The sequence below is a fragment of the Echinops telfairi genome, unplaced genomic scaffold (assembly GCF_000313985.2).
Source record: "Echinops telfairi isolate 266 unplaced genomic scaffold, ASM31398v2 ScPeMD7_7420;HRSCAF=8458, whole genome shotgun sequence".
NCBI lineage: Eukaryota > Metazoa > Chordata > Mammalia > Afrosoricida > Tenrecidae > Echinops > Echinops telfairi.
Genome location: NW_022111320.1, coordinates 24,629,251 through 24,647,270, shown reverse-complemented (window position 1 = coordinate 24,647,270; position 18,020 = coordinate 24,629,251). Strand labels below are relative to the sequence as shown.

The 18,020-nt window shown below is 46.8% G+C and overlaps 2 protein-coding genes across 4 annotated transcripts in view; one reads left to right on the top strand and one right to left on the bottom strand.

Annotated features, from left to right (window-relative positions):
* Positions 1-11,045, top strand: part of FBXL2 (F-box and leucine rich repeat protein 2) — a 34,251-nt gene extending 23,206 nt beyond the window's left edge. The window contains exons 10-11 of the mRNA XM_030887593.2: positions 4,335-4,547; positions 5,265-11,045. Of these exons, the coding sequence (XP_030743453.1) occupies positions 4,335-4,547; positions 5,265-5,372 (321 nt within the window). The 3' untranslated portion in view covers positions 5,373-11,045. The remainder of the gene's footprint in view (positions 1-4,334; positions 4,548-5,264) is intronic.
* Positions 7,110-18,020, bottom strand: part of UBP1 (upstream binding protein 1) — a 50,770-nt gene continuing 39,859 nt past the window's right edge. For 2 of the 3 annotated variants that reach the window (XM_004704054.2, XM_004704055.2), the window contains 8 exons: positions 17,265-17,368; positions 16,446-16,500; positions 16,099-16,192; positions 13,405-13,495; positions 12,531-12,649; positions 10,871-11,013; positions 10,299-10,350; positions 7,110-9,055 (listed from right to left, as the gene is read on the bottom strand). In XM_004704054.2, coding sequence (XP_004704111.1) covers positions 9,018-9,055; positions 10,299-10,350; positions 10,871-11,013; positions 12,531-12,649; positions 13,405-13,495; positions 16,099-16,192; positions 16,446-16,500; positions 17,265-17,368 — 696 coding nt within the window. In that variant the 3' untranslated portion in view covers positions 7,110-9,017. Of the gene's footprint in view, positions 9,056-10,298; positions 10,351-10,870; positions 11,014-12,530; positions 12,650-12,978; positions 13,237-13,404; positions 13,496-16,098; positions 16,193-16,445; positions 16,501-17,264; positions 17,369-18,020 lie in introns of those variants that run through there. The other variant, XM_045297436.1, reaches the window with a different exon arrangement.

Here is an 18,020-nt window from a genome sequence, read left to right as displayed (position 1 = left end):
GGTTCTGGAGGCCGTACACCCTTCTCCCGAGGGGCAGCGGGCGGGGACAGGCCACACACAGTTCATCTCTGGGAGCTCAGTGCTTAACCCAGTGTGCTGCCACGGCAGCACCTCATGAGGAGGATCTGGCAGTTAAAAGGAACAAGGCAGTGTCCCCAGTGGGAAAAGGCCAATTACAAGTAGTCCCATAGTGCAACAGTTCCATAGTTGCTTGAAATAACAACAACAACAACAACAACAAAATGTAATACATCATTTTATTGGGGGGCTCTTCCAGGTCTTATCACAATCCATACATCAATTGTATCAATGACAGTTGCATGTATGTTGCCATCCTTTTCATAACATTTTCTCTCTACTTGAGCGCTTGATATCGGCTCCTCTCTTTTCCTCCTCCCCCGCCACCCTTTTTTCCTCTACCCTCCTGATCCCTTGATAAGTTATCAATTATCATCTTCGTATCTTCCACCATCTGCTGCTGTCTCCCTTCACCCATGCTTGTTGTTTGTCCCCCGGAGGGGTGGCAGGTTGTTAAATGTTGATCATTGTGATCGGTTCCCCTTTTCTCCCCCCAACATCCCCCTACCCTCATGGTATCACTACTCCCATTACTGTTCCTGGGGGCATTCTGTCCTGGACTCCGTGTGTCGAGAGCTCTTCCCTGTCCCAGTGTACATGCTCTGGTCTAGCCGGATTCGTAAGGCAGAGCTGGGGTCATGACAGTGGGGTGGCGGGGTGGGGGCAGGGGAGCGTTAAAGAACTAGAGGAACGTTGTGTGTTGCGTGTTGGTGTTATATGCACCCTGGATGGCTCATCCCTTCCTTGTGACCCTGCTGTGAGGGATGGAAATGACAGACGTGTCAGCAGGGATGGTTCGTGGCAGGAAGTGCGCATGGGGTGAGCGCTTTGGCAGTAACTGGAATCGTTCTGCTCTTGGCTGTCTTGGTGGTTACATGAACCCAGTGTACAAGGGGGCCCACGAAGGAAAACATAACGGAACCTTTTCACACGGGCGTTTGGAAGCCACCTGGGCCATGTGACAAAGTGGCATGGAACTGTCCTCAACGTAGTGCTGTTTGTCTCCTGGTCCAAGGACTGTACTGGAACTGTGTGCAGGGAGAGCACACGGGACCTCTCCATCTTGAGTTTGTAACTTCCTGTTCTCATCATCTCCCAAAAGCAATGAATACAAGTGAGAAGGCCACCTCCCATCCTAAGTTCCCAATCACCCCCTCCCCAGGGACAGCCATGGTGGCCAGTGCCTGTGCTAAAGGGAGGAGGTGGTTTGTCTCTCCCCCCCACCGCCACACCTCTCTCCCTCAGTCACACACACACACCACCACACCTCTCCCTCTCACACCCACACCGCCACACCTCTCTCCCTCTCTCACACACACACCCCACACCTTTCTCTCTCCCTCTAACACACACACACTGCCACACCTCTCCCTCTCTCTCACACACACACACACACACTTTCTCTCTCTCTCAGGACTACTGTGTGACTGCCCTCTTCCACCCTTTTTTAGCCTGTGGAGGAAGACCATAGCTAACACTGAGAAACGTACCTTTTAGGACTTCTCCTTCCCACCCCAGCTGCCAGTAAACAGATGGTAGAAATGAAGGTAGCCTCCACTCTCTACAGCTGGCCAGCGGGCAGCAGGCTTCAGGGCCAGAGCTGGGTATGATGGGCCATCCTCAATTTCTCTGAACCTGTTTCATCTGTAATATGGGCATCACCTGGCTCACAGGTGTGCTAGAACGCAAGGGGAGCAGCGCTCAGATCAAAGGCCTGTTAGTTTAGAGACCAGGTTCACTGCCCCTGGGATTTTCCTTAAAGTTAATCAGTTAGTTTATACAAATGCTTACCCTGTCGGTAGAGAAATGTTTTAAAGGCACATGGAAGTATCTGCTTGGTCCCAGACACAGTTGTTAACTTTGTGTGAGTGTATCTGTGTGCAACATACATAGACACACTTCTTTTTCTGGTTGGATTTTACTGATCTGCATTCTTGATTTTCTGAACCTTTAAAAAGCCTCTGGACATTCTACTCTGTAACTATATAGGATTCTTCTCGCATTATCCGTAACTCAGCTTTAAAAGCTAAAAGTGTTTGCCGAACACATATCTGTAGTAGTTAGTGCATAGACAAATAATGTGTTGGGACTCAGGAAAAGAATCTCGGGTTCATACAGAGCTCAATAGGCCCTTCAAGCATCGGGGTCTGATAGCTGCTCTCATTTTCCTCCGCTTCTAGGCTGCACTCAGCTGCCTGTTTCTTAAATGCAATGTCAGCCGTGCCTGGGTTCTTTTATTCTGCAGGGAGAATTTCACACACCCCTCTTCCAAATGCGATCCATCATCTGGTCCAAATTCCCAGGCCTTTACTTGCCTCAAAGGTTACAATAACCTGTTTCCAATTGCATCCCCATTTGTACCCTACGTACATTCAGTAGACAGGCTTTTTTATTTTAACTTTGTATTGAAGTAAAAGACTACACAGGAGAATATAAATTCAGTGTAGACCAGTGTTTCCCAAAGTGGGTGATACCGCCCCCTGGGGGTATCGGAAGGATCCAGGGTGTTCTTAAATCAGACACCTGCACTTTATCCTGGATTGTTGGGTTTATTACACGCTTTTAATTGTGAGGGAAGTGCTGAGTAATTTTATTTTATTATGAAAAGGGGCAGTAGGCCAAATAAGTTTGGGAGCCCATGATGTAGAGCAATGCTTGTTCTTTTTCAGCAATGCATTTTCATAAGGTGAGCACACTCAGATTGCACATCATTACCAGGGGCCCACAGGCCCTGCCCCTCCCTACTCCCCAGAGCTGATGACATCCAATTGCATTGATTAATTTTGCCTGGTTTGTATCTGCCGCTCATCAGATAGTGTGTCAGCTTCTTCAGTCAGCATAGGGGTTGGGAAGTGCAGCCGCGTCCTTGGATGCAGCTGGGCTTGGTCCATTGTTGTTGTCTGGTGCTCGACTGCGTGGCTACCCTGGGGTTTTACGCATCCTTTCTGCAGTTACAGACAGTACTGCGTTGGCTTTAGCTCATCTGTACGAGAAGGCTTCAAGTTGGAGGATATAGGAAAAGTTGTAATTGAGAGAGAATGGAATTCTAACAACTTTTTGAAGCCCCCTCCTATATGCATTTGTCAGGAGGATTCAACACCCCCCAGTAACAAATGAGCTCGGCCTCATTTTTCATCTTTTTCCTTCTACCCATTCTGGTGGGTGGAGAGCTCATTTGTTTCCCAAAACAAGACAAGACAAACTGCATTTTCCCTAAGACTTGCCGATGACTTCAGAAGGGAGGCAGTATTCCTCCCCGCAGCCGAGGCAGCTGACATCCAGCCCCTTCCTCAACTCTTGCATCCAGGTGCTTCCTCGCTGGCTACTCATTAAGCTGGCAGCCTGCCCACGTTCCCTTCTCCTCTGGACACAGGCGAGATAGCAGAGCTCATTCGTCCTCCCTCCTCGGGTCGAACCTCAATAGCACATGCTCCCATTGCTTTGATTGGTACTTTAATGCCATTTAACCCTTCAGACACTTCTCCCCAGTCCTCTCGGGTTGCTGAGGTGGGAGGGACCGGATGGTTGTGAGCTTTGGGTTTCCGTCAGACCTTCCACACTGGTTCATAGTTTTACTTACCATTGCCCAGGCGGGACCTGACTCGGAGTTGGAACCAACGCCATTGGAAGGAACACATTCAGACCACAGAGAACTGACTGAATTGCAACAGTGTCCTCAGAGGAGACCTAGAACCCAATGGGCTTGCCTCGTTTGTGGGATCCCTTCAGTTCCCACCCTTGACGGACCTTTCCTACTTCTCTCATTTTCATGGAAGAAAAAGTTACCTCCTCTAACAGTTTCCACCTTACACTAGCCCTGGGTTCCCTAGACAGTAGAAACCTGGGTTTGTTACTTTCTGCAACCTTTAACATTGACACCGCTAATGTCAGATAAGGGTCTTTGTGGGTAACCTTTAAAGACAAGCAAGTATTTCTCAGTCACAGCCATTTTTTTTTTTTTACTTGAATAAGGACATTAGACTGATTGCTGGTCTCATGCCAAATGGTAAAATGGCCTATGAAACCGCATGGATGGGTCAATGCTGACATTTCTCCCCGAAAGTGATTTTCAGAAAGGTTAGAGAAACTACTGTCCAGAGGCAGGAACCCCCTTGCCAAAGGGCCTGGGGATGTATGTTTAATTCTCCTTGCCCAGGACGCACAGCTCCTGTGGGGAGGGGTCACAGCTTCCTTGCTCTTCCGAGTCGTAGCCCCAGAATGAGGGCCCTGGGAACAGCTGCTTCCTTCTGTTCCAGAGCCTATCGCACTGCGAGCTCATCACAGATGATGGGATCCTGCACCTGAGCAACAGCACCTGCGGGCACACACGGCTCCGGGTGCTGGAGCTGGACAACTGCCTGCTCATCACCGACGCGGCCCTGGAGCACCTGGAGAGCTGCCGGGGCCTGGAGCGCCTGGAGCTCTACGACTGCCAGCAGGTCACCCGCGCTGGCATCAAGAGGATGCGGGTAGGTGGGCAGGAGAGGGGGCCACACCGGGCGCTTTTTAGGCAACAAAGGAATACACGATCGATCAACACCCGCTTTCTGCATCCTGTCTACCAGGAGCCCCGCGGCTGCTAACCCGGCTGTCCTTCCTTTAGGGTAGCTCTCAACTTTTCACAGGGGTCACCCGATGCATCACAGTAGCAACATTATGGTTATGAAGTAGCCACGACCATAATTTGATGGTTGGGGGATCGCGGCAGGAGGAAGGACCAGAACCGCTGCACTAGAGCATCGCTGAGTCCACGGCGGAGAGGCAGGGTTTGAGTTCATCAATGGTTGTGCAAACTCATCTGGTTGCACGAGTGCCCTTGGACCTCATCAAAGGTCCCTCGCTTAGAGAGGGTCCCGTGCCCCCAATATCCTGGTGATCAACACCCTAGAGAGATGCCCTGCCTTTAAAGGTGGCGTAACGTTACGACCAGGGTGGGAGGAACAGGCTCGTGGCTGCTTTCCAGGGTGAGGCCAGCAGTGTGCTTTTCTTTCCCCATCTAGTTCTTAAAGCGACAATTTGGCGATCACTTTCTAGGTTCAGACATTCTAGTTGCACCCCAATGTAGCTGCTTCCAAGGAGCGAGAGCTGCCCAGCACATTGGTTTGCACCCAGGACCAAGTTACCACCAGTAAACATCATTCTCTGGGATGAATGACCGTAATCCTGACACTTCTTTCTTCTTCCAGGCTCAGCTCCCTCACGTCAAAGTACACGCCTACTTTGCACCTGTCACCCCACCCACGGCAGTGGGAGGGAGTGGACAGCGGCTGTGCAGGTGCTGTGTTGTTCTCTGACAGTATGCCCCTCCCCAAGGCAGCGTGGCCTCCTTTCGCCAGAGAAGACGGGGTCCTCCTGACCACCTCCTCACACCCAAATCCGTGACACGCCACTGGAAAGGCTCCGACAGGTGAAAGACTTCTGGGGGGCTGCACTAACTTTGCTGACAGTTCTCACCTCCACCCGGCTCTAATGCAGTCAGTCACAGCCTAGTGTCAGGTAACACGTGGCGAGTGGCCTTGGTGCAGCCAGGACCGGGTGGGAAACCTCCCATCTCCCAACTCCTGGCTGGTGGGCGCCTGACTAGGTACAAGTCATACCCCTCGGATCTATCAGCATTCCTCAAACAGACCATCAGTGTTAGCACAAATTGAGCAGAAAAAAACAAGCTGTTGATTTTCTACTTGAAACTTAAGAAGCCAGTGGCCTACTTTAATTCACGAGTCCATTTTAATCAGCAGGATTCTTTCCACTTTGGAGACTAAAAAGGAGCATTATCAAAGTGAGTGTACTGCCTGCTTGTGTTCTACTTGTGTGGATGGCATGTCCATTGGTTTCCATGAGACACCAAAGAAACGACTCCAAGTGGTGGAGCAGGGTCTTCACCCTTCTGCTTCCGTCAACTTGCTGAAGACACTCCGGGGACCAAAACCTAAGCAAGCGCAATTCAGTGTGGGCTGCCGGTCGGAACCCCAGGCCCTGGCCTATGCGATATGGAGCACATTAGGCACTTCCAGTAAAGGAAAGAGTGTGTCCACATCTCTCACCAACTCTGGGGAACCTCAAAGAAATATAATTAAGGCTTTCAACATTCACTGGTGTAACCAATTAAAAATAATGGATGCATGTAGAATGGATGCGGTTTTTTTCCCCAAGTTTATTTTAAAATCTTATAAGTCAAGTTACACCAGAACTACTTTTTTAAAAATCCTTACACTTTAAACTCAGATCAGTAAAGTTGTTGGCACCTTTTACTCATAAAAGTAAAATGAATAAACCACTGAAATGTTAAAAAAAAAAATTAACCAAGAAGGTTTTATTGCTTTAATCTGACAAATCTGAACAAAAGCGTTTTTGAAATCCGGACCTTTCCTACATGTGACACGGCCTGATGTTTTCTGTTGTGGCTGGTTCCTGCTGCTACTGTCCGCATTGGTGAGCTTTACCGAAGAGGAGGGGCCCGTCGCTCCCCAAGCCAGGAGCTCATCAGATCAGCGTCTGCACTGACCCTGTAAAACCCCCGAGGAGACATTTCCGTGAACCACCACCCCGACACACTGCCTCAGCCAGATGCCAGGAGGCCAGGGTCACTACGACTACCGCACCCCAACAAGTTCAGTGTAGCAGGATGTACTCAAGCCCTACTGGCTTTATTGCTTTGTGATCTACTTCAGTGTCCCTTGGTCTATAGTCTGTGTGTACAGCACAGCAGTTCAATGATGTCTATGCCACTGTGTGTCGAAAAAAGATGCAGGAAGCCATCTAAATAAACAAATGAATACGTAACAGATTTGCCTCAGTGATTGAGTTAGTCTTATGTGTTAGAAGCCCTGGACCCGGTGCTCAGTGACAGGTGATCATGCAAACAAACCATCTGCTTCCTCCTGGAATGTGGGAGTTACATCACTAGAATAACCTGCCCTCGGTGTGATCTGCTTTGTGAGAACAGACAAAGGAAGAAGCACCCCTGTGAGTCTATGGTTTGCACAGGACTGGCAATGACACTGCACAGGTGGCTTTAAATGAGACACAAGTTTGCAAAACAACTGGAAAACATTTATTACACTGAAATGTGTACATCCTACTGTTAAAAAAATAGCAAATATGCTGGTGCCATAATTTAACCTGTTTCATTGGGACAGACTAATGTTCAATACTGCTCAAATAGTTCTTAGTTTGATGAGCTTTTAATTATTTTTATTCCACTTCTAAAACCTGATGAATTAAAAATAGCACACAGCATTAAATGGCATTTGCTCCAAAATTCTTGAGACACAAAGGAACGCTAAGTAGACCAGTGAAATGCTAAAACAAGAGGGTAGCCCACTTCTTTCTCAAGTGACAGGGACAGAAAACACCTGGCCACTGGCCAAACAAATGCAAAGGGAGATGGGCAAGGAAACCTGTCCTCCGCCAGGTCCACAGGAGCCACACACACTCGCAAACCGAAGATGGGCACATGTTGAGACAATGCTGCTTTATATTACAGAGGGAACCACTTGATGGATCGGAGAATGTCAGAGCGCTCACCCACTGTATTTTCTCTTCTGGAAGAAATTCCAAATACATAATTGTTCCTATTTCCCTCTAAACAAAGATGATCAGACAGTACATTCAAAGCCAGAATACTTGGGCACATGGACAGAGTTTAATTAAAATGGGACATGTGAAAGGGCTTCAAAAAGTTCATGGAAAATGAAATAATGATTTCTCAACTTTTTTGAAGCCCTCAAGGTTTTCTTTAAAATTCAGTCTGTTACACCACAGACCTCAAAAAATGCTTGATGAATTTCACTCAAACAGCTCTTGAGTGAAAGGTGAAATGAGAAGAGAGATTTCCTTGAAAAGTATACTAATAGAAAAGCGCTTGGTTTTTGTGAAAGAGGCATTATTTTTTATAGAAAATAAAGCCATTGGGTGGTGTCTAAGAAGTCCCTAATTAATAACCAGAATTTTTCATCGTGATTGTACTAAAGCTTGGTATTGGAGGAGAGGAGTAGGGATGCCCTCTAGTGTCTGATGTGTGACAAGCTAGCGCTCCAGGAGCAGTTTTATCTCCTGGATAACTAAGCCTCCTGAACACCAAGTCAGAAGCTGCCAATGATACTATTTCCCCTCCCTGCTGAGGTCACTCATTTTCAATGTCTGGGGTAGGACAGAGCTTTAAAAAGTACAAGAGAGAAGAGGATACCCACATGAATTTTAAAGGCAATGGGGCTTTAAAAAGGAAAAACCAGAGGCTAAAATGCTAAAAATGGAAGAAGCAAAACATTTTTCAATAAAACTGACAAAGCAAAACACAAGTCTTTGTACCTATTAGGATTTACACTGATCCTCTCACCAAGGTACTCCTGATAATGCAGTTTGCTTGAAACCCACCTTCCTGGCTTGATCCCATCAGACACACACACTTAGAATTTCCTCTGAGAAGGTGCAGAGCCCCCCAGCCCCGACCACCGACTCACTGTCAATACAGTGTCTCCCCACAAATTCTGTCCTGGCTCCACACAGCGCTGCCCACCCCCGCCTGTCAGCAGAAGGTCCAGGCAATAAAAGCCAAACTGGCACAGAAAGGTAAATGCCCACAGTAAGTTTTTACATTCATCTCCAAGCCTCGTACAGTGTGAAAGAAGCAAGGCTGCTTCTAGTGACGTTATCTACTGGCCTCTGCCAGAGAAGCAGGCAGCTCTGTCCGCAGTGGGCCTCCAAGCCCATGGGCTTTTCCACCGGGCTCGCTCTGACCAGGACGCTCGGCTGTGGCAGTGACGGCGAGGAGTCAGTCGCCTCATACAGCTCATTTGAAGGTCATCTAATGTTTTCAATATGAAACATTTTATACGGTAAAATCCAATTCTGAGACTTCTTGGATTCAGTCTTCACACACCTTTAAGCATGACTTATTTGGTACAGAATAAAAGTTCAATCTATATAGGACAAGGACATCACTTCAAGATTATGTAGATGCCGCCACCATTTTCAGCTGCCAAAAAAGGAAAGAGTGATTTAACAATTTTAAACTATTATCTTCTTCCCTCTAATTCAGAGACTAGCTTTCTCCAGGCACCTCTGTGCACACGTCCCCTTTCTTAGTGCGCTTTTCGACGACCAGCTGCAGACACACCCCATGAAGACGGGAGGGAAGCAGGATGGGCAGCCTACAGCCAGCTCTTCGGAAGGTCCCCCCACCCCCCTTGGGGGGGGATGGAGCGGATTCCTTAGCAGCACTATTGCCTGGCAGCCTTGTGTTGCTCAGTAAAAGGTGAGGAGTGGGACGTCTGAAAACCAGTTACCTAGGACGGGAGGGGAAGGGACTCCGTCTGCCAATTTCACCAAACACTGCAGAGTTAGACTGAGCAAGACATGCATGGTTTTGAAAGTAGGTAAAGTGAAAGCATGCTTTTAGGCTGCCCTTTCTAGATCGACTGCACTAAAATATCCCTCTTCCACCCTACCTTTCACTGTGGGAATGCACCAGTACCCATTCGAAGCCCTCTAGTGACCTTACCATGGCTGAGAACGTCCAAATTTACCCAATGACTTTTTAGGCCTTTCCTGAGTCATGGGCTGATAGAATTAACTGCCTACAGAACTGTTGATTGCTTTACCCTCAATCTTAGTGACCTTGTCAATGGGATGATCAGTCGTACTCAATCAGAGGCCAGGGGCTCAGCCTCCTCCTTCCTCACACTCAAATGTGGGGCCGTTTATAAATCTATGGGCTACCCCCACATCTCACCTGGATGACACCTCTTGCCTCCAGTTTGCTGTCTTCCACAAAGTAGCTAGAGTAAAAAATCTGATCATACCACTTCTCTGTTAAAACGATTTCATTAGCTTCTCAATAAAGGCCCTCTTTCCATTGCACAGTCACCCACATGCCTTGGAAGGCTCCCTGGCCATCTCTGCATTCATGAAAACCTCTTCAGTAAGGCCTGCCTTTCCTGATGCTTACTTAGCCACCACCCCGTATGTCCCTTAAAAGACAATTCTAATTTTAGTTTGATTTTCCCGCAACTATTGCTATTTTGTTCAAACCAACTAACTCCCAAAGTATGGTGTCTGACACAAAGTGCTCGGAAAACAATGGTTAAATGAATTGTGACTCTTTCCTGTCATCTACTCCAGCCACTGGAGAGGAGATTTTCCAAGAATAAGACACAATACAAGAGGGCTGCAGCTTAGGCACACCTTCTCATTTCAATTCCAGCACACATGCAAAGTACCTTTGATTGTAGAGAATAAGAAACAGCTCTCATCTTGAAAATTCTGAACCATCTAGGAAGAAAGCAGATGTACAGAATAATAAAAATTCACTTGTCAGTCTGTATCTTATTGAACAAATTTAGGCACTGTTTATGGATGGAGTGAGGTAGTAAAGATGCATACACACTGCATTGGTAGACCTGTCGGAACTGTGCCTACCCCCGGAGAGAGCCCTCCCATCACCTGCGTGACCTACTGGGAAGCGTGCTGCTTGCAGGTTCTGTGACTCTCTTAACGGAGTCAATTTAGTCTTATGTGCAGTTTAAAACTAGTCCCCAAATAGGGAGCGCAAATCCCAGTGCCTCTCGACATGAAAAGGGCCAGAGCCTGGAGTGGATCCAACAGTGTTGGGGAGAGGGAGCCCCTGTGTTCCTCAGCACTAGGCTGCTTGAAGCTCTTCATTAAATGCTGAAAAACTGTTCCTTTGCACTTTGGGAAGAATTTTCACGAGTATTTGCAGAGCAAGTCCTACAGTGTATCAAAGTAAATCATCGGAGTAATCGCCAGGGAAGAGGAGATGGGCACTACTTACCTGATCGCTAACAAGAATGTGAATGCCAGTGGGACCTTGTCTGTAAACATGGTTAATTTGGTGCAAAGGAATATTAAACACCATCGCAAGTTTTCGAGCAACTTCTGAGGCAACCATTTCTTCCAAGTAGATGGCATGATAAACTGAAATAAAAAGAGCAGCATTTTCACAGTAACCTTTGGCTTTTTGCTCACTTTTCAAAGTACCAAATGAAAAATGGCAACTAACACTTCCCCTAATACTCTCAAGCTTCCCTAACGTTCCATCTGAACTATAAGAAAATATTCAACAGCTATGCCATGCACTAGTAATGCATGTTTAAAGCAATCTCTGTACGAAGGGATTTGCAGTTGTAGATGTTCTTGGTTTCTCTACAATGAACATCGAGCTTCCCGTACGCCAGTTTCAAAGTCAAACAGGCCCGTGGGTCTTTATGGAGGTGGTTGGGACTAAAGCAGCTTGTGACATTGCAGATCTCTGGGAGGAGTTTCGATGTTGAGCCAGTATATTCTCCTACAACTTAGACTTTAGCCTCAGGTGCGATGGGTCTACACCCCACTTCCAAATATATTCCTTTATAAAAACAACTTGTATCCTAGATCTTAACAATTCAAAAAATGAACTTTGAAGTCAAAGTATTTCCAAATGAGAAAGCACAAGATAGTGATGTTTTCCTTAAAAATTGTTTACCGTGAAGCATTTTGCATACTCCTGCCCATCAATGGAGCAAACAGCTGCTTTTTTCAGTTTCCTATCTTCCTTATGGATGAAATACTTTTTTAAAAATTTGTCTTTAAAAGACCATATTGTTTGGGGGGGGGAGGAGGTTTGGGATGGGGGTGGTGTCTCTCAGCCGTAAACCGGCACTGTAGTATACACTAAGCAAACCCCTCAGGATGAAGCTCTGTCACACTCAGATGGAAAATCACCTGGAATGTACTCCCAGTGGCACCAGCACAAACAGCCTGTCTGCACGAGGTTCCCCATGCTGTGCAGCTCGGGCTGTGTGTCACGCGTTCACACATTACTATTGCTACACAGATGCTTCTTTGCACGTGTGACCCTTTAAGAAGACTCTTGATTTCCCCAGTCAGTAAAATGGGAAAAGAAAAATCCTCACGCTTTGTTGAACTATCAGTAAATATATATTAGGGGTCTAAAACCCCCAAACCATCACTATTTCTGATATAAGGAGCCATCTACAATAGAGATGCAACGAAAACCCAAGTCAAACTCACTTCCATCAAATGGATTCTGATTCATAGTGAACCTAGAGGACAGGGAGAACTGCCCCTCGGGTTTCTCAGACTTAGGGTTTCTTCACGGGAGTAGAAAGCCTCACCTCGCTCTCTGGAGGGGCAGCTGGTGGTTTCAAATCACTGGCCTTGCAGTTAGCAGCCCAACATGGAGCTACTACGCCACCAGGGCTCCTAGAGATGCGCACGGGGCTGAAATAACTGAGGTAGCTGACTTGGTTCCCTCCTCTCCCGAGGTCTTGGCCCTAAAGCTGCTACCTTCCTATTAGCTACCAGGTACTCCTGCAGCAGGAACTGGGTAAGCCCTAACGCTGCGTCTCAGAGCCCTGCTCGGGTCCTTCCCACCCTGCCTCAGCCTCAGCAACCTCCGGAGCGACAGGACAGTGAGATGCCTCAATACCCACCATAGGGTGTACAAGTGCCATTCTCGCCTGCACTGCCTGCAGCCTGCTGCTGCCCAGGCAGCGGTGTGGTGCTCAGCTGCTCCTGGCATACATAGATGGTTAATCGAGGCCTAACCGACCTGTAATCAGAAGATGCCACTCATGAGCCTAGAAGAGAAAGCTGCCGTCTCAGGGTGGGTACAAACCACCGACGACAGGAAATTAAGTCCTAAATTCCATAGGAGAACTTTACAGTGTTACCCCATTATATAAAGTAATTTGCAAATAAAAACCACGCATGTCACACCACTGTTACAGGTGGTCTAATCTGATGATCCAGACTCAAAACCATTGAGAAGGTCTGTCACAAGTTGGCAGAATAAGTTGCAAAATTAAGTCAATACTGTACAAGTTAGTTAAGATTCCATTTTAAAAGGAACTTTGACATCAAAATCTAATAACAGCAGTGATAAGTGATCTTAAAAGCCAACCGCGTTTAGTTTTATTATCCTTTTACTTCACAATAAAGGTTTACATTTTTAACAACTGTTTAGTAGCCACGACCTTAAAAACCATAGATTCTGTATAGCTCACCTAAATGAGAAGTTTTGTTTTCTTGGCAACAAACCCAGTCGTCTTCATTAATCAGTCCTGCCCATGTGCATTTCTACCAGTCTTACAGTCTACCTCTGCCCTCATCAGTGCCTGCATCATATCTGGGCCTGCCCTGAAGGTGTACACAAAACAGTCTCCTCGTGAGCGCGAGCCTGCCCATGCTCGACAGCGCGCAAAGCACAAGCCAACCTAGCACGGAAAAACATTCGGCCCCAATTCCCCACATGAAGGTGCATTCATATTTCAAGCAAAATAATTCCTTTTAAACACAATCTTTTACCTTGACTTGAGTGAGTTATAGAGCCGAATTCCATCCGCTGCACCACAAATTTGAACTAAGTCCTCCTTTGTCAATTTTAATAAGTCGGCACCTAGAAAACAGAATTTTTTCTCAAATAAGAACCAGCAGAGTTGGCTGTTTCCCTGAGCTCCGTGTTCACAGCTGGAGCCCTGGTGGCATGGTGGGAAGCACAGCCTCCGTGGTTCCATGGGAGAAAAATGCGACTGTCTACTCCTGTGAAGACTGATCTGACAGTGTCACAAACTCAAACGAGCAGTGCTGCTCTGTCCTCTAGAGTCGCTCCGAGTTGGAATCAGCTTAATGACACAAAGTGATACGGCTTTGCTTTCCCACAGTTAGTGCAGTGCCCTTCAAAACCCTGAGGTGTCCTGAGTGTACACATTTACCCGGACAGCTCAAGAATCCACACCCATCCTTGTCCCTCGGAGCCATCCTGTGTGGCGGACCTTAGAACAGTGGCTGTTAACCAAGGCAACAGGCTTCTAAGTCTGTCTGTCCCAACACAGGACGTCATTGCTGTGGCTTTGTGGATAAAAGTAACTGACTGCAGATCACTCAACTTTGTAATCAACCAGATCAGTTACAAAATTCTTTAAGGAAAAAAAAAAAATTTCAAGTCCAGAATCTTAGGGCCCAGCCCGAAGTCACACAATTATACTTGGTAAAACTAGGATTAGGAGGGCTTATTTACAATACAAATTTTAAACTTAAAATTCAATACAAAGTCTTTCTGAAACAAAAGAGGTCCCAAGAGCCAGTTTTCATTTGCGAGCACGCCAAGGAGCTGCATGCTGCACACTGCACTACGTTTCCCTCGGGGATGTCACCGAGTTGGCATCCAGGATTTGCTTTAAAGGCAAAGGGGGTGGGGTGCAGGAGAGGAAGACTGGCCAAAGACCAGTGTTTTTCAAGCTGGAATGCTTACACAGGAGCTGATCACATCTGGACCTTTTTACCCGTTGTGACAGCACATATTGGAGAAAGTCCGATGCCCTCCAAGATCCCAGCAGGCTTTATATGTGATCCCTATCCCTGTAGTTATGGAACAAGATATTGAGATTCTTCTCCTGTTTCTAGGACTCAAATATGAGAGCCTAATAAACTTTGTAATTTACAAAAAACAAAAACCAGTGAAGCATACTTCTCAAAGCACACCACACCATGGGGTCAGGTGAGAAAAGTGTCGCCCTCGCCTCTCCCCCAGGACCTACCACACCCACCCTTCACCCAGACAAACGGGCACCAGAATGAGAGTAAGATTCCTTCCTCTGCCACCATCCTATTGCCAGCACTGTGTCTGAGGATTAGACAAATGTGGAGGGAGCTCACCGAGTAAGGCTTAGGGCGGGGATTCTGAAGGTGGTGCTTCCAGTGGAAAGAGCTCTTGCGCCCGCAGTAACAGAGGTCGTCTGCACAATGACACCCCAGTGGTCGAAACTTTCTCCACTCGCTGTGCTGCTCCTCTGCCTTCCCCACGGGGGCTTAAGAACTACTTGCCCCACTGAAATGTCACAAAATTCAGTTGGCCAGAACATAGTAATGTTCTGTGAGGAAAGGGTCCCAGGGCCAATCATATCCCCAAAATACTGCATCTGCTCTGCGTGGCACATCTAGTACTGTCCCTCTAATGTGCCCTCAGCTTACTATGCAAAAAAAAAAAATTTCACTAAAGCATGTATGTATCTTACCTAGATTGAGGATCTCTGGTAGCACAGTGATTATTCCTTGGGCTGCGATCCATAAAGCCAGCAGTTCAAAACCACCAGTGGCTCCACAGGAGAAAGGGCTTTCTACTCCTGTACAATCTCAGAAACCCAGAGATGCAGTTCTACCCTATGCTAAGGGTCACTGAGTTAGAGTTGCCTAACTAGCCGTGAGGTTTTTTTGTTTTTGTTTTTGTTTTTAATCAAAAATTATCCACACCAGGGAGTACCATTCGGCAATAAAAAGGGACAAATTCTAAATACACGCAGCTACTTAGATGGATGTCATTTTGCTAAATGAAAACAGTCAAATATAGCAGATGTTATATAAGAGAGGCTTCCCAAAGTTTGATTCCATTCATATCAGTTCTGGAAATGGCCAGGTCATAGAGATGGAGCTAGATTAGTGGCTGTAACGAATCAGGAATGGTGGGAAGGGGGTAGTGTAGTCCACTTATAAGAGTCAATCAGAAGGGAAGCTTCAGGTGATGGCATAGTTTTGGATCTTAACGATGATGATAGTCACCGGAATCCACCCATGATAAAAGGACAGTGATGCACATTATGCCACAGTTAGTCTCCTGGTTTAATGCTAATTACGTGAGCTGTAACCCCAGTGAGTGAAACTGAATGCCAGTTACATTGGGATTCTCTTGTCTCTAACTTCCTACAAAACTACACGTTAATAAAATAAAAGGGAAATTGAAAAGATCTGTGCGCATACTCACAAGTGAATTCTCATCATCTGGTAAATTATGAATTGTACCACTAGCAATTTCCTAGTCTTGACCAGGTATGACACAGTCAGATAGGCAAGGTGTTACTGGCGGGGGAAACTGGGTGATGGCTACAAAGGCCTCTGTACATTTCTGTACAACTTTTCGTCAATCTATAATTATGACCAAGCGAAAGTCAAATTTCTGAAGGGTGAGGAAATCCCAGAAACCAAACACCATGTGCACACGCGTACCTGAAAAACTGGAGAACAGTCTGGAGCAGGAGGAGAACCGGTTGTTGAGCAGCCATTGCTGGGCTTCCTGGGTAGTGGCCGAAGGCTGAAGTTGCTATTAGCAACAAACGAATGTAAACAGAGGGAGAGGTAACTTTCAAACTTGAGAGAAAACAATCCAAGTCTCTGGCATATTATAAACAGAACACGGAAATTCTATAGATTTATAGTAAAACACCCAAGAACATAAATCCAACTGTTCAAGTGACCTAATAATGACAAGAGGTCCCCAAAAGAGGCCACCAAATGAGAGCCCTAAACACACAGGAGGACTCTGAGCAGCTGAGAATGTAGCAAACTATACTCACCTCACCAATGGTCTGTGACACTCCATCTCCCTGATGATTCGGGGAAGAAGAATTACTGGGAGAAGAGAGAAGAAAGGATGATTTTTTTAATATAATTCCACTCCCAAAATAAAGACATTAAAGGCTCAGAAACTAGGTGAATTTAATCTAAGACAATACTGGGGGTGGGCGGAGGGGTAGAGTAGTAAGTTTGCCCTGGTGGCACTGTGGGTCCAGCATCAAGTCGCTACCCAAGAGGCCAGCCTGCCACCCACTCGCGGTGGGCAGAGACGAGGCTGTCTGCTCCCATCAAAACTGACAGTTTCAAAAGCCTTATAATGGGGTCCCCCAGTCAGACTCAACTTGGTGGCTGGAACCACTTGTGTGACCACTTTCCCTGTCTTTCCAACGGAAAAGGAAAATGGAGAACTCCACGGCTGCGGCCGCCTCCCTGGTCCTTTCTCAGCACTGTACCTCAGTGAATCACAGCCTTATTATTGTCGTCTCTACCAAGAGCCTCATTAATGTTTTCACCTCACAGAGAACACACACGAAAACGCTCCCTCTGAAAATAGTAACTACTGGTGTGCCTGTGTGAGGCACCCGGCACTAGGAGCAAAGAGCTGGCACTGGAAGAACAGACAACAGTTCTCTGGAACTGAAGTACAAGGATACGGAGGGGGTTCAAAATGCTCATGGAGAAATTCCAATACCTTTCCATTTGAGTTTTCCACAACTTTTTTGAAGCCGCACGTATATTTTTAAGCACACAGGAGGATGCTAAAGAATACGGCGTGCGAGCATGAAGCGGCCTCGCGCACACAAGCACACCGTCGGTACCTGTCGGGGACACTGCAGTTGCTCGGCGGGGGGGAGGTGAACGTGGGTGCTGCGGAAGGACTGGCATTCACATAGGCTGTGGGGGTATCAGGCCATGGAGAACACTAAGGACAGAAAGAAGAAGAAATTACTAACTAGCTTTAAGAGTACATGGAAGAAATCTTTATTGTTCACGCTCTAGTCTGGCCAAATCCAAGATTATAAAACACAAGATAACGAACACTCATCAAGCAAACCTCACAGAAACACTTCAGATTGACTTCTGTGTGGCACAGAAAATGTTTTCCTGCTGTGTGCGGCTAACAGATTAGTCTTAGAATAGACCCAAAGTGTTAAGTGTATGTTTCTGCACACTTTCACTCCTTCTGTTCTGAAATCGTAGTGAAATCTCAAGTTCCCTAACAAGAACCTATCAATGTGTAAGAATAGCAGAGACAAGAAAAGATTCATGAGCCAGGCCTGACAGAACCTCTGCCCTACCTAAGGCCCTTCCTCACCACTTTGCCCTCTTCCCCAAAGCGCAGCCTCCCAGTGCCCATGCTCACCAGTGGTGTGCTCAGATTAGTGATCCCTAAGGAAAACCACACATGCAGCATCGAAATGTGTCAACTAGGTCCGACATGCCTGCCTGTCTGTCACTGCTAGAAGCATGGTGGAGTATTTTTCAGCTCAAGGTACCATTTCCAACCCAGTATAAAGCAAAGTCACACTCGTGCAACGGTTGAAAGATCCTAAATTAAAAGTACACTGGGGGGG